Source organism: Myotis nattereri (genome assembly GCF_964212035.1).
Source record: "Myotis nattereri genome assembly, chromosome: 17".
In the NCBI taxonomy this organism is placed as follows: Eukaryota; Metazoa; Chordata; class Mammalia; order Chiroptera; family Vespertilionidae; genus Myotis; species Myotis nattereri.
This window is the reverse complement of record NC_138092.1, coordinates 20340585-20357297: the sequence shown is the minus strand read 5'-3', so window position 1 is coordinate 20357297 and position 16713 is coordinate 20340585. Positions and strand designations below refer to the sequence as shown.

General features: G+C 35.9%; 1 protein-coding gene across 2 annotated transcripts in view; it reads left to right on the top strand.

The window, feature by feature from the left end:
* The window catches only part of CSMD3 (CUB and Sushi multiple domains 3), an 879736-nt gene that overhangs the window by 440737 nt on the left and 422286 nt on the right, over window positions 1-16713 (top strand). For both annotated transcript variants that reach the window (XM_081111575.1, XM_081111574.1), the window contains 2 exons: window positions 3205-3308; window positions 13418-13530. In XM_081111575.1, the coding sequence (XP_080967701.1) occupies window positions 3205-3308; window positions 13418-13530 (217 nt within the window). The remainder of the gene's footprint in view (window positions 1-3204; window positions 3309-13417; window positions 13531-16713) is intronic.

The following is a 16713-nucleotide window of genomic DNA, read 5'->3' as shown; positions in this document are numbered from 1 at the left end:
CTGGGCTTGCTTTCTGTTGTTGCATAACAAATTATCCAAAATTAGCAGCATGAAACTAAATAAATTTGTTATCTTACAGTTTCCATGGGAAAGGACTTTAGGCACATGTTAGCTAAATCCTCTTATTAAGGTCTCACCAGAATAAAATCAGGGTGTTGCCCAGGGCTGCAATCTCATTTGAGACTGTGATACCAAGCTCACTGATTATTGGAAGAATTTAGTTACTGGGGTTTACGATTGAGGTTCTCAGTTTATAAAGGCCACCCACTATGCCTGCTACCTGGACCTCTTCCCAGCAACAATGTGTTCTTCAAAGGAAAATAGGAAAGAATCTCTTTTGATTTATTTTGTCTCTCACTATTAGACCTTCTTTAAAGAACTTCCCTGAACTGGGTCAAGCCCACCCAGGATAATCCCCTTTGATTAACTTGAAGTCAACTGAATAAAAACCTTAATTACATCTGTAAATCTATAACATCCCTTATGTTATCCATATAATGTAACCAATTATGGGATTCATTCTCCATCATAGTAATAGGTTTTGCCTGCATTCAAAGGGGAAGTAATTATACAGGCCATCTACATGGTTTGGGGTGGGGGGGCGGGATCTTGGACAGTCATAATCCTGCTCACTACACATACCTACTTTATCCTTTCTATGAAAGTCATTTCCCAAAGATTAAAGTTTTGCAGGAAATATCTTTATCACCTTGGCTCATAAGCCAATGCAAAAGTGCTACTTATAGCTTAATAAGTCTAACTTCATTAACATTATTTCTTCTAGACTAAAATATTTAACACAGAAAGTGAAAAATCAGATTATACACTTAAAGAACATATCGCAACACACATAACATGTAATGTATTAGTATCTAGAATATACACCAGTAAAGCTGATCTTCTCAACAGGTGAGGCAGGCTCAATGATGTATTATGAATGATGCATTATGAATGAGTTACAGGTAGAACTAAAATATTGATCTTAGCTCTCAATATCTGGGGCAAAAAACTTCCATTGTAAGCAGCCTCATCAGCTCCACCTCATTGTTTCTATTCTTTCCTTATGTGTGCTATAATGGAAAACTGTGGGGAATCACTGACATAAAGGATTCTTGAAATCAATAGCAAGCAAACAAGCTGTCCAAGTGAAAATTAGCCAAAATACAAATAGTCATGTCACAGAAAAGGTAGTGTAAATGACATATACATGAAAATACTTGCAACATAATAATTAATGAAGAAAATGCCACACAAATATCATTTTTACATACTCTAAATTGGTAGAAATAATGAAATATAATGTATACATGTTGTGAGCATTTAAATTAGTAAAATAATTTTGGAAAATCATGGCACAGTGTTATAAAATTGAATTTTTCCTTTATTATTTGGACATCCCACTCCTAAGTATATAACTTAGAGATATACTTGTATTTTTGAAGCAGAAAATGTTTAATATTGCTCATAACCGTGTTGCTTATAATAGCAAAAAGTAGAAACAACCTAAATCTCTATTGACAGGCAGTTATTAAATGAGAGTATTTATATTTAGCTCAGGGTAAACTGGGAAACATTTTTAAATTGCAGTCATGTAAAATGTATAATTCAAGGGTTTTTTTGTATCTTCTGTATTAAACTTGACTGAACAATTTCTTTAGTCAATGCAAATATAAAATACTTTTTTAAAGAGTCATAATCACAATTTGTTGTTATATAGCTTTGAAAAGCCAGGTTATGACATCTGTTTCTAGAATTCCTTTTTATGATACCACAGTTATAAATAGTTATAATAATTATTAAAGGTATGCCTTTTTAATTTATTTTCTAGTAATATTGGTAACCTAAAGCATTCATTTTCTTTATGTGGTGATGAGTTATACTTTACTATAAATTAATTTTTGCTTAAGGACTTATTGAATATAGGATAGTGTTTATGTAATTTCTTACAGTATTGATTCTTAACTACATTATTTTTAATTTTTTAAAAAATTTCTTTATTGATTAAGTTATTACATATGTGTCATTATATTAGGTTTCTAACTTAAGAATTACAATTTAGTTAAATATGGCATTTGCATAGGAGCATAAATGATATGGATGTATGAGTATGCTTTAGTAAAAAATAATAATTATTGCCGAAACCGGTTTGGCTCAGTGGATAGAGCGTCGGCCGGCCTGCGGACTGAAGGGTCCCAGGTTCGATTCCGGTCAGGGGCATGTAACTGGGTTGCAGGCACATCCCCAGTAGGAGATGTGCAGGAGGCAGCTGATCGATGTTTCTCTCTCATTGATGTTTCTAACTCTCTGTCCCTCTCCCTTCCTCTCTGTAAAAAATCAATAAAATATATTTTTTAAAATAATAATAATTATTTATCATGGATTAATGTGTCTTCCAAAGTACTGAGCTTTGTTTTCTAAGCCAAATGTTTTGGGGGTTGCCTCATCTGGTGCAGCTCCCAGGGGTTGGGGTGCCAGATGTTGGACACCAAACCCTGGCTCCTCGGGGAGAGATGCCTGTGTGGTGCGATCCCTCCCTATTGTATGCTGCCATGTCAGGGTGGGTTCTTTGGGAAAGTGTCTCTGCCTCTCCTTCGGTCCGATGTGGTCCTTTTATCTTTTGTTGTGGAGAACAGAAGTTCATCTAGAGTCCAGGTTATTTTCAGAGGGAAATGATCCGTATTCAGTTGTGAATTTGGTGTGCTTGTGTGAGGAGGTGAGTTCAGGATCTTCATATGCTGCTATCTTGGACTCTGCCCCCGATACTTTTAAATATGATGATCTAGATTCAAATTTAGCCGTAACATATTTTAAGCTATACTATTTAAGCATGCTCTGTGTTTCATTGAGTTAGCTTTATAAAAATATCTGCAAATGTATGGAAAACCACTCTCCACCTACATGTGCTTTTTATAAAACCTTCTCTAAGTAGATTTGCATTCATCATTCTTCAAATACTTCCTGTACGAGTATTCTATAAACAGAAGCCATGCCATTTCATTGAAAATTATTACAGAAAGAACAATGTGCCAAATGAAAATTGTTGGAGAATCATAAGGATTGAACTTTAGCAATAGTCTGACATGACCTGCTGCCATAGTATGAAATGTCTGAGGTGCATTTTAAATATTTTGCTCCTATTGCTTTATTTTTGTTTTTATTTCATAATGCTACATATTTGAGATGTTTGTTTCTGTGTATTGCTAGGTTATCCAGATAAACTTCGAAGAATTTGACCTTGAGATCGGCTATGATACTTTGACAATTGGTGATGGGGGTGAAGTTGGAGACCCCCGAACAGTGCTCCAAGTGTAAGTCCTCAGTGTTTCCCTCTTGACTTTGCCTGTCAGGTATTTTTGAAAAATTTCCCTTATTTTTCTTTATGTTTCACTACCACCGACAAAAGCATTGTACCTTATTTGTTATCATCAGCCTGCATGTGAGTACATTACATCCCCTTCAGTGGGACTTAATGTACTTAGTCCAAACACAACTTCTTAGAATGTATTATCGGACAGGAGCCCATTGGAAATAGGCATCTAAAGTGAAATTGTGGCGTGGTTGATTGGGTTTTATATGGAAAACACATTTGCCCTCACATAATTTAAAAACAGGATGGAAAAAAGTATAAAATAGATCCCAGAGTCTTAAACTGGTACCAAAGACTGGTCAGTGCTGCTCACTTCCTGGTGGCAAACTCATCCCTAGCTGTCAAGGGTTGGAGCTGAGAGTTTATCAGTGGTTATAAATTTGAAATCTTTAGCAATGAAACTTGAAGTAGTGAACCAGCAATGAACCTCTTATCACAGAACTGAGATAGTTAAAATAGGCCAAATTTGGTTCTTAATGAGAGCTAAAAAAATGAAATTATGTTGAAAAAAGGGAAGTATTAGAAACTTACTTATTGCTGGGTCCTTGGGCTGTTTCCAATTATTTACCTCTGATGAACCCATGAAGAAATGTTACAGGGAAAGTATGTTGTTTACTTGCTATGAACTTCAAAAGCTTAGGGTATGCTCTCAGAATTCCTTTCATAACTCTTGATTTGCAATTCAGGCTTTATCAAATCCATATTTCTAAAAATGGGATATTTTGCATCATAATTACCTGAAACACTTTTTAAAAGTAGACTTCTGGACCCCTATTCCTGACCTATTAAATCAGTGTTCTGGGATTTGCACCACAAAATATACACGTTTAATAGACTTGCCAAGTGATCCTTAATGCACATCAAAAGTTTGAGAACTACCAGCATAAATATTTATAAATTATTTTCAGCATAAACTACTCTCAGATACAATGTGCTTATCATGTATGTATTTCTTTCTGTGTAAATTGATTGAAGGTAAGGTAATTTCATTTCATTCTTTTTTCTCTCTTCTTTTTTCCTCATTTTCTTTGATTATTAATTTTACAAGTTCTTCTGGCATTATTATTCCATAATCCTGTAATAAAGCCTAGGATTTACCTTATGTGTATATTATAGGCCCCAGTACTATTCCTTCTTTGTTCTTATAATTCTAGGAAAAAAAAAACTAAAACAAAACAAAAGCAAAAACCTACTCTTCTTAGCTGTCCTCATGCATGCTTGACTTCAAATTTAACCTCTTCCTCTCCCCACAACATGTATATCATTCATCAACCACAACTTTGTTGTCTGTCTCTGAGCTATTATAATTCCATTTTGTGATTCTTAACATAGAATGTTTAAAAGGGTCAGCATTTTACATGTTTGGCTGTTGTGCTCAGTTTGTAATGTCATCCCCCATAAAAAGTCTCAGCATTTTTATCAGGATGGTGAGCCTGGCAGGTAATTTACTACATTGGACTACTATCTTCTAGAAATAATCTGCAGTTTTTCCTAGATTTCCTTGTGATTTTTATACCTGATAGCTTGGATTTCATTATGCTATAATACTGTATTAGAAATTTGCAGCCACAGAGTTAATATGATCAGTAGATGTGTTTGTTTATTGTTGTTTGGGAAATACAAGGTTTCAAAGAACTGGATATTGCATGCAAGAAAATCTAAATTTATGGTTTCTTTTGTCAAACTGGCAACACTAGGCTTGGATTGTCACCTAGCAAATAATAGCTGGAACACTCTTATTGCCCTCTTTAGAGAGGGTACAGTTTCTCCATAGTCACTAATTCTTCTTTAGTTTTGCACTTGAACTTCTAAGAAGCTTTGCATTTGCCTGCCTGGGCCTGTAGCCATTTATGTATATGACTCCTGATATAAAATTGGTTTTATTCTTGAATTTATAACAGTGTTTACCAGATGTTCTCACTTTTACTCTGTCAATATTTAGATTGCTAGATTTATAAGAACAGATTATGTCAATACTGGTGTAACGGAAAAATTCTGGCAGGCCAGTAAAACAGCCAGGGAGACTTTACTCAAGACAGTTGCAATAGGAATCAAGACTATTGCAGTAGGGTCCCAAGTATTGAACAGAGTCAACATTGTTTCAATAGGAAAGAGAAATTGAACTCAACTCTGCTGAAACAAAAGGTAGGATTGTTTTGTTGTGTTAAAAACAAAAACAAAAACAAAAACAAACAAACAAACAAAAAACACCTCAAGGACAAGTTTTTTTCTTTCTTTTTTTTTGTTTTTTTGAGAGAGAGATGAAGGTAGGGAGGGTAGGAGGGAGGGAGGGAGGGAGGGAGGGAGAGAGAGAGAGAGAGAGAGAGAGAGAGAGAGAGAGAGGAGAGAGATATCAGTGGCATTAAGTTGCTCTAGGAAATTTAAGTTTCAAGTCTTTTGTGAGAGCCACTGTTCAGCCCATCTGAGGTGCCGGCTTCCCCTGGCAAGCATGTGTCCCCCTGGAATTCTCTTCCATTTTGATAGGCATATGGTTAGCCTGCCGAATATAAGTTTACAGGGAAAATATCATGCTTGCTTGCAGGAGTTGCTCTAATTTTTAACAAAGTTAGCAGTAAAGTTATAGGCCATTTTAATCTAGTGTATTGCTGAGTCTTAGCAAATGAGTTTGATTCAACTTATGGGAATCTGCAAACATCTGAATAATTACTGAATGACAGTGGAAACAAGACATCTTTCTCTCTCTGATTCATTATGCTATGGTCTCCCCAAAATAGACAATATGTGAATTAAGAGAGACATAACCTTACCACCACCTGAACATTGGCACCTGAAGAGGGAGAGACTTCAGACCCTGCAGACATCATATACAACATAACTAGACAAAATCTTTTATTATCCATAGGCAATAATTCTACGAAATCCAAATGCCATCAAGTTTCCTGTGAAGTTGTTTGGGGAAGACTGCCTACATATACCTAGGGAATATCCTGTAAAGAATTCTGCTCACAAATTGGCCATCTCTTTAATAAGTTTTCAATAACTTCATATATATTAGATATATGTATATAGTTAGAGTCTATCTATCTTTCAAATCTCTTTTACTTAGATGATTATGATGATGACACAACATAATTAACCAAGAAATAAGGACTGGGGTATAGGAATTGCTTTGTTAGATTATTCCCATAATTTAGTAAAATTTATTCTACAGCTCTCTCAGCAAAAGCATTGCCTTTCGCAGTTTTCATTCTGCCTGGTGTGAGCTCTGCAATGGATTGCTGGCCTGTGTAGGCAGAAGGGCATCTTCTCACAAACCAGTTATCAGCTCTCTGTAGGTTATGTTATTTCCCCTCAAAATTTTCCACATTTCTTCTTTCATGACTGACATGAGGTAACTTTTATATACGTGTTGTAATTCTCTTGTTATTGTCATTGACTAGGCTGTTGTGCCAGTAGTTCTCTAGGAATTATATCTTCCAAAGTTTCATGAGATGTCACTATAGCATACAAAGCTTTAGGCTGGCCACTTTCATTCTGAACACATGATCCTCAGCAAACATCATTAAATCGGCATATAAACGAGGATATCAGACGAATCAGGTAAGGGCCTAGTCTAGTGCCTTATTCTATTACTGTTGTACAGTAGCGATCGTCTATTTGATCCGGATCTTGTAAAAGACTAACAGGATGTTTGCGTCTCCCAAGCACAATGTTGGGATTGAGTAATAATTCTTGTTCACAGCTAGTCTGATGGCACACTCACATAGTCCAGATCTTAGGCCCTTTGTAAGATAGCTGTAACCACACATAGGACATGCAAATAAGTCAAGTGACTAAAGGCAAGGGTTTCAGTCTTTTTAAAAGTATTCTGCAGAGTAGAGTCTTCATTTTCATGACAAAACAAGTAGGAAGGCTTTACAAAACTTAGATTCTTCAAAACTGAGACCAAAGTCAATTTTAGGTTATAAGCATCTTCAGAATCCATAGACTTAACCAGAAGATCTGAGAAAGTATCATGCAGTCGCTCCTTCAGAAGTATCTTCCTCACTGCAAATGCTGGAATCCATTGCCTACAATATTCCTGAGTGTTGCCAAAATTTTCTCTTTTTTTTTTTTTTTTGCAATAGGGAATTTCATCTGCCAAATGGGCTGACTCTTTTGGTGCCTCAACAGCAATAAATGCCCTAAATATTTTACCTCAGTTTAGTAATAATGTAATTTTTCTCGTGAGGCCTCATGCTCTTTCTAAGGGGGATTATGACAAAGAAAAGGCATTGGTTTTGCTTTGCTCTTTAGTTTCTGACTCTACTGGCAAATACTTATAGATCCTTCTGGTGGGAGAGCTTCCTCAAAGTTTTCCTGTAAATGACTAGTGCCATGTAGGAGAGCACTGAAACACTTGAGGAATCCTTGGCCCATAAATATTGGACTTCTTTAAAAGTAAAAGCAAATAAAAAGTTAGACTTGTCTATTAGAGAGACAGGATCCCCCAAAAAGCAGATTATAGATAAATTGCAGAAAAACTTTGTGGATGATGGTATCAAAGTTATAATGTTCCAGTGATAGGAACTATAGAGGCATTAATGGAACAGTGAATTTATTTACCTCTTCAAGATCTCGACAAAGGTCAGCCTTCTTTATCATATTTACCTTCCTTTTTTACTGAACATTTGGCAGTCTTAGTATCACAGGGTGAGTTCCCTTTTATAATTATTCCTTATTTTTCTAATTTGTTTTATAACTGGTTTATTCCTTCTAATTGAGCTCTCGACAAAGGGTAGCGTTTGACAACACATGGCCATGGGTTATGCTTTTGATATGCTATTTCTGTTGGTTCTACATATCAGTATTATTATTCCTAGGGCCCAAAGCGATACATTGATTTGTTTCTGCTGAAGGTACTTTTCCAGTGCCTTGCGAGTCTGCCGCTCTCTGCTGTACCCCTATTTTTAGTAAGAAAATCAGATGCTTTTATTTCCAGGGCTTTCCACAGATGCTCCATATGGAGTATACAATATGGTATTCTTAATTACACGAGAGATATCTCCACAATAGGCTTACATGGGAAGCAAGAGAAAGTAAGAAAACGTGTTCCTCAGTTACAGGATCTATTCATGTGGGAACTACAGAAGAAGAAAAAAAACGCACACACCACAATTATAAAGCTTATTCAAAATACCAGCAGCCAACCAGATGGAAAGTGAGGGGTTTCTGGGGAAATTTCAGAATAAGTAGTGGCAGTATCTACCATAAAAAGCAAGGATATGTTAACTTGAGAGAAAGTTGTTGGAAGTATATTTCACCAGTTCCTACCTCTGAGATTCAGTCAGCTGTAATCCACTTGTTAATTGTGCCCTAGCCTTCTGCACTTTTCTGATTCCCTGTTTCTGCAGTTTCTGCATCATCTGGATCTTTCTCTCCAACCCCTGTTCCAGTGCCCCAGCTTCTTGCAGTAGCAAAGCTTCTTCCATTGATTCTTTTCTAGATTGGACAGCATAGAGGTTATTTCCTTTAGTGAACAGTTTTAACTGAACAATAAACACAGCAGTTTTTAACTTCTTCACATTTTTCTAGATTGTCTCAAAACTGAGGAAGTGCAGCTAAGATTTGAGTAATAATCTTGTTATCAGGATATTTGGAGTGTCCCCTTCTCCATTGAGTGTTGGGGATGGAGTCATTATGATGTGTTGAGAAAAATAATTTTCTGAGGCTCACATGAGAGGATGAGTGATTTTTATTTGTGTGGACTTGCATCCCTGGGTTTCTATAGTCTCATCTCCTTTAACTCAGTCCTGGAAGATGTGTAACCTGGAATTCAGTGGAGCTAAAAGCTAAGCCAGTGTCCAGTTGCAGCCAGGTCCAGGTCAGCACCAGGTTGTGTGGGGTCCACATGGCCATGAGCCATGTGGGAAAATGCAGGCGAGCAGGAGCATGAGAGCCCTGTAAGTTCGGAGTCAACCAGGAGAGCAAACTCTTTTGCTTAGGGAATTAAGTATCCCCAACCTTCCCACGCTTGCAGGGAGACTGACACACAAGTACCTTCCAGACATCACTTTACTGAGCATGCATCTCTTCTCTTCCTTGTCCAGTCCCTTCCCCCAGCCAACTGCAGGGAATAGACTCATGGCTCCCTGAGGAGTGTTAAACTGCAGCCTCCTGGCAAAGTTGCCCAAATGACATTCCTATAGTATTTGGCCTTCCCTTTGCTCCATTTCTGTTATTCGTAACTAAGTCAATTATAATGATGTCTGTCTGTCCTTGCCATTCTGCCACTTTGTCCTTAATTTAAACTTGGATAGTCAGCAAGAGACCCACGATAAAGGTGGGTAGGACCAGAGGATGATTTTGATGTGTCCCTGGATCCATGCAAGTACATTTTGTGGAAATAACGGGAGACTCACCTCTTTTGGAATATAACACTGAGCTTCTCCCAGCTCACCTTGAAGGAAAGGCTATGAGCAATCTCCTCTGATGGGTCTCCCAAGCCCTTAGTTCTTCTGCAGTTGTGGAGGGTGGTGAATATTTGGCTACCCCTTGATGTGGTGGGTCATGTTCTGGTGCTTGCAACATCAAAGTCGCCAGTTGCAGTATTTCATACAATAGCTCGTGCACATGTACAAGCGTGGGGGTCTGAATTGAAAACATGCTGTGAAGGACATCTACAACTTCTGGGAAACAAGGAAAGCTTTCCTGTTGAGTACCATCAGCTGGCAGCAATGCTGGGTAGCTTCTCAATGGCATTAGCATCACTGGTGAGCAGATAAGAGAAGCAGGCTTTCCTCACATTGTAACAAGAAAAATGTGCACTTGTATGGCTCTTTGGCTCACATTATCATGTCGCTGTATTCATCAACATAACACTTAGTAAACCATTTGCCTTTTTCCAAGGAACTAGGGAAACTTCTTTGCATCATGTTGCCTTTGTATAGGGACAGAGTCTTTTATGCAAGTTCTTAACTACTCCCTAAACATATTCCTTTGTAATTTCACCTTTCCTAGACCCATGATGAATAGATGGTAAGAGACTCCTGAAAATAGAATCTATACTAAAACATAGAGTGGGCTCAGGGCTAAGATATGAGGAGCACAAGTCTGTATCCTCTAAGAAGTCAGGTAATCCATTATCAACTAAAGAACTTGTGTCCTCATCCTTCTTTGAAGGGAAACCCATTGACAAATGGAACCATATATCTAAAAACTCATCACTTTCCTTTTCCCAGGATCTATTTGAAGCAAGAAAGGATAAGGAGATATTGGGGGAACAGAGGGAGTAGAAATAGCAAAGAAAGGAAGAAAAGGTTTCTATGAAAGAGAAAGTACCTTTAATTCTCACATTACCTCTCCCATTCTTCTCATTCTTTCCTACTGGCCAGTCAAATCATTTTTAACTTTCCTCTTAGAATGATATCCATCCTATAATTAATTTGCTTGGACTGAGGCCCTCCTAAAGCCCTCACAAATCCTGAAAGACTGGATTCTCATATATATATATTCCAGATGTGACAGAGGTTTACCTATTTAAGAGAAAGAATTGCTGGCAACATTCCTGGCTTTCCATATTTCCCCTCTATCAAAACTACTAATCATGATTTTGATAGGATTTTAGAGCCCAATTTATCCACACTATTGAATAATAAAATCTTGACTTTGGAAAGGGTAGTCTATCCAGCTGGTATTCCAAAAGAGCAGAGCTCTAGAAGGGAGACTTTTATAATCCAGGGCCTCTTATAAGACCGTTATGGGCCCCAAGACCTTCAGCTGGCCCACATCATTCAGGAACTGCCATTTGTGTCCCATCCTCACCACCAAATTGTTGGGGAGGTAGAATTAAAAATGAAATCTCCTGCCAACCCAGTAAACATTCTGCACAAAGTGTAGAAAATAATGAAACAGTAGAGTTGATATTGAATAAGCATTAAACCAGACTGTAATATGCATTACAGGCAATCTGCTAAGAAGATTGCAAAGAGAAATAAATCTCACCTTTGTATATCACCAGGCAGTTCCAGTCCATTACATACACATTAGTTGTCGTTACCAAAAGGCTAAATAAAACTTCTGTTTTTGTGGCAAGCTGTGTGCCTAGGTTCAAACTCCCACAGAAACAGGAAGACAGGGCGATAGCCTCCTGGATGGTCACGTTTCAAAGAGGTGGTTCCACAGCTTCCAAGGAAAACATTCATGGCACAAAAATTGACAAGAGGTTTATTTAGCTTAAAATATGTCTGTACATTTGAAAGATTCAGATATCATTTATTATTTCAAGTTTTCTAAATAAATTTACTAAACTAAAGGGAGATTCGTCTTTCCCTTCTAGTGTCAGGGAAATTATTACTTTTTAGATTTCTATTTTACCTTTATACCAAAAACGAGCTGTGAACTAGAATTGTGGCCAATAGAAGAACAAGTTAATAAGGGAACAATTTGACTATATGTTTAGCTGTTCTTTATGAAGAGACAAAATGACCATGCTAGAGGTTTATTTTTTGTGAAATAGATTGTCGGCATATTTGATATAGTGTATCTAATGCACATCATATTGTTTTAAGCTCTCATGCCCATTTCATAATGGATTTATTTTACTTTGTGTTATATGTCTACCTTGAATCTCACTCTTGCCCATAAAGAGTGAGGGTTCAAGGTAGACACACGACAGAAAGTAAAATAAATCCAGTCTTTTGAACTTCCTATAACTCACCTATTTGCAAATTAAAAGTTCACGTCACAATGTTTAATTGCAAGATGTTTTCAAATAATAGTGTTTGTGTGTGTGTGTGTAGATATATACGTACAGATATATATATATTACAAAGGGGAGTTATGTGTCTCTTTTATATTATAATACTTTAAATTTGGCAAGTAAAAATTAAATATAATCTATATATTTTATGGTATCTTATAGGATCTTGATATCATACTATTAGTTTTCCTCACTATCATGGATAATTCCATCATTAAATCATGATATTTAACTGGGTTTCTTTGTGATAGATTCCCATAGATTCAGGGACATTGGACAGTGGGAACGCAACTGTATTGCGCATGCAGTCCACTGATGATATTTTACAGTTTTGACGGCTGGCATGTTCTGCAATGGTCACTTCAGGGCTATGTTCCTCCATGCTGCCCTCTCCTGGTCTAATTACAGTATAGCCTCCATCCAAGAGCTTCCTGCTTAGGGCAGGTACCTTTTTCATTATGAAGGGTAACTTTTTGCTAATGTAATTTCCAGCAATTCTCTGTTTATAGCAACAAAATAGGTAGGCTCTTAGAGTAATTTCTTCTTTTGAAAAGAAAACACTATATTGTTAATGTGTGATTTAGAATTCCCAATCACTATGGATATTTTACTCAGCAGTGAATCCATTTTTTTTTTCCTCTTTCTATTCTTGATAGCTGTTTACCCCCAAGACCTCATTTACTTATTAATGCTGTCCCCTTTATATGACCTTTGGCTTTGTTTCAAATGTGTGACTGCAACCTTATGAATGATAAAGAAACATGAAGTAATTTTCCTTGAGAGGGTTATAAAATTGAGCATTACTGAATGACATTAATGCATAGATTTAATGATGTCATATGAAATTAGCAATATGTTTTAAATAGAAATATTTGCATTAATACATACCCGAAGCAGTTATCCTAACATTGGTATTGCAGAGGGTTATATGATAGTCCTTGACATTTTATTGTTTTGCACAGTGATTAAATATTTTTACAATATTTCTTTAGAACAGAGTTCTGTGAAACTTGAAAGGTTAAAATGAAGTGCATCCCTGGTGTGTTTATTTTAAGTTTGAAGACTTTTATAGAAGTATACAATTCTCAGAAGGTCTAAAATTTACTATGTTGCCTCAGGAATTATGAAAGATCTAACCTAGTTAAACACATAAAATGTTACTTGTTTGTAATAAACCTTGATCACTAAATGGTGTTTGTTCTGTTACATCACTGCAGAGTGTTGTAAGTTTATCTGACAGGTGCTTTTTTCTAGCGGAGAATGTATTGAGAAACATGTCTTTCTCATAATTTGCCTGCAGAGGGTGTTGTAATAACCCATCTCTCCCTTCTTTGCCCGTCTCTTTTTAGTCTTACTGGAAGCTTTGTGCCAGACTTGATAGTGAGCATGAGTAGCCAAATGTGGCTGCACCTTCAAACAGATGAAAGTGTTGGATCTGTTGGATTCAAGGTTAACTACAAAGGTAATGGTGAATTGCTACTATGGGAAATATGTTATTCTAATACCACCAGAGAATACTTTTAAATTCTAGTTTAATTGCATCTGCAAAGTAAGTTTCCCAGAACACAAGCAAGAATATATTTTAAAAAATGCTTTTCTTTTAAAGTTATCTACAAATGTTTATTTCATTTTCCTTTACATGGAAATTTTTTTAATTGTGTCTGTTTTGCATACATCATGTCTCCCCTAGTCCACTATAGTATCCTTATGCTTTAATCACTCTGAACTCTTAGCCCTTCCCAAAATAGACAGTGTAGTTTTATACATATCACATAGTTTTCCTGGCTATGTATATATTATATATATTTATATATAATCTATATATAATACATAATATATAATATATATATACATATATATATATATATATATATATATATATATATATAAATTATTAAATATTTAAGTACCAAGTAAAGGGCTTAAAAATTTGGAATACTTTTAAAAAATTTATTAGTGATTCTTTCAGATCAAATACATGGTCTTAGTGTTTAGATTATCGACTCCTGTGGTCTATGAACTCATAGACACAAATGTGTGAAATTGCTACTGCCCATACCAATGTTGGTAATGATATAGATTAATTATATGTATATAACAAAATATTTTGTTCTATTTCCAGTTGTAAGAGATAGATGTAAGCATTTTGAAATCATGAATTTCTTTGACACATGATGAACCTTGATGAAAGTTAAAAACAATGAATATATACACACAACCTACATATTAGAAATGCTAATTTGGAATTCTGACTGAAGAAATATATAAATGTTAATAAATTCAATTAAAATCCGTGCTTTAAAGTATGAAAACATAAAAGAGCCCTTTAGAACATTGTCACTTGAATTTATTATTTCTGTTGTGGTAAAAAATTATTATTCTTTAGCTTATCAATTAAACAATGGCTGTACAAAAGTCTCTTACTTGCATAACAATAACTTTTAATCAGAGTTTCCTTTTTGAGCATTGGCTTGCCATGCCTTTGTATGCAGACACAGGGAAATGAATGCATGATGTTGTCAGGGAGACAGGACACAGGCATTCTGTGCTTCTAACTTTTGACTAAAATGGTTCTATATTAATTTGAATAGTTCATTAAAAGTAAAAAGGTTACCCTGATTATAATTTAAAATATATGTTTCTTTCATTTAAAAATCCACATCTATCCCCAGTGAATAAAATAATGTTACAAAATTTAAAGAATAGTCAGCTCATGTTGAAAATACCTACATGATATCTCTTTTCCCTCCTCTAAGTGACTAATTGAACCTGGCATCATTATATTCCTCTCGGTTTTATTGTTTTCTTCACCCTATGAAGGAAAACCTGTGGTCATTTAAACCTTAGACACGATATTAATCAGTAACTACAGCGCTTCAGCGAAGAGCACAGTTATTAGCTCATGACCAGGCGGAGCAGCAGGGAGGCTTTCTCTGTGTTACAAAGCTCTTCACGCCACTGCAGTTCAAGAGTTCCAAGTGCACGGTAATGGAGCACAAAGATTAGCATTGCTTTGTTTTCTTTCTGCTCAGTTTCAACAAGAGTAATTCAAAAAATATTTCCTAAGGATCAGCTACAGAATGAGTTGTTGAATATAGAAGGAACATCCAAATATGATCTCTCTCAGCAAGATCATAAGATAGAGACAGAAAAAAAAAGCACCTAAGTATTCATACACAAATATCCGTGAAGATGAGATAATTGAAACTAACCCCGGAGATTCTTAGTGAATAATGCCCTTATTCTCCCTCCCTTCAATCTGTTCTCTTCCAATCTAACCACCACATCACTAACCGTGATCTCCCAGCAGCAGAGAAGGAATCATATTACTGTGTTTCCATAACTTTCCATTTTCTAGAGTTAAAGTCCAAAACCTCCATAGGTCTTATCTTCTAGCTTCCTTCATCCCATTTTTGTCTTTTTTCCTACAATCCATATTTATCAAATTATCCATAATCCTCTGAACTCAGCAAGTTGTTTCACACCTGTCCTCTGGATATTCAGTAAATTCTACCTGAAGCCCTATTCTAATTTTAATTCAACATCGCATTACTCAGCCTTGAAGACGAAATTCAAATATATTTTCTTCTGTGCAGCTTTCCTTAACTCCATCCATCACAAAAAAAAACCTTTTCATATATATCATATTTATCTTTAGTTTTCCAATAGCAACTCCCTATTTTGTCATCACAGGTGATTAATGATTGTTCAGTAAAGCTGGACAAATGATTTGACCTGTATAACATGATGTAACATATGGTAAAATATGTCCTCAAAAATTTATTTATCATGATTTTTTTTACACTGAAAATATTAATTTTGCATTCTCCATAATTTTAAAACCTGAGCTCAAAGTTGAAGTGGGGTTCATTTTAAGAAGTTTCAAGTTTTGATATGCAGATAACTTCAGCAACCTCGCCTACTAAAAATAATTTTCATAATTATCATGCTCCCTGTTAAGTAGTGTGTTGGTTTTAAATGGAATACTTGCTAAAATAGCTTTCCAGATTTGATCTAAAGATTTATTTTTTGGTCACCTGTAGATTTTGCACGGTATAGCATTAGATGTAGCTCTCCTGTAAATTAAACATATATTGCATATATTGCAATATATATATATATATTTATATAATATATATATATATAACATATATTATACATAATATATATATTATATATATATTATATATATATATATATATATATATATAAATAATCTTACCTAATAATAGACAAACATGTAAATTGACCATACCTGCACTACGCTAACCAGCCAATCAGGAGAGTATGCAAATTAACCCAACAAAGATGGTGGTTAATTTGCATATGTAGGCTCCAAGCAGCGGAGCGAAGACTGAAGGCGAGCCAGAGCAGCAAAGACTGAAGACTGAAAGAGGCTCCGGTGGGAGCAGCGAACATGGAAGGCGGCTCCGGCCGGAGCGAAGGTCTGGGTCCCGGGTGCCGGAGGAAAACCCGTGCCGGCAGCCAGGAGAAGGGAAGGCCTATTGCACGAATCTCTTTGTGCAACGGGCCTCTATATGCATATGTATGTGTGTGTGTGTGTATGTGTATATACACACACACACATACATATGCATATATTTGTGTATGTATATATTCTCTTCTAAATTAAAATAAATTAAAC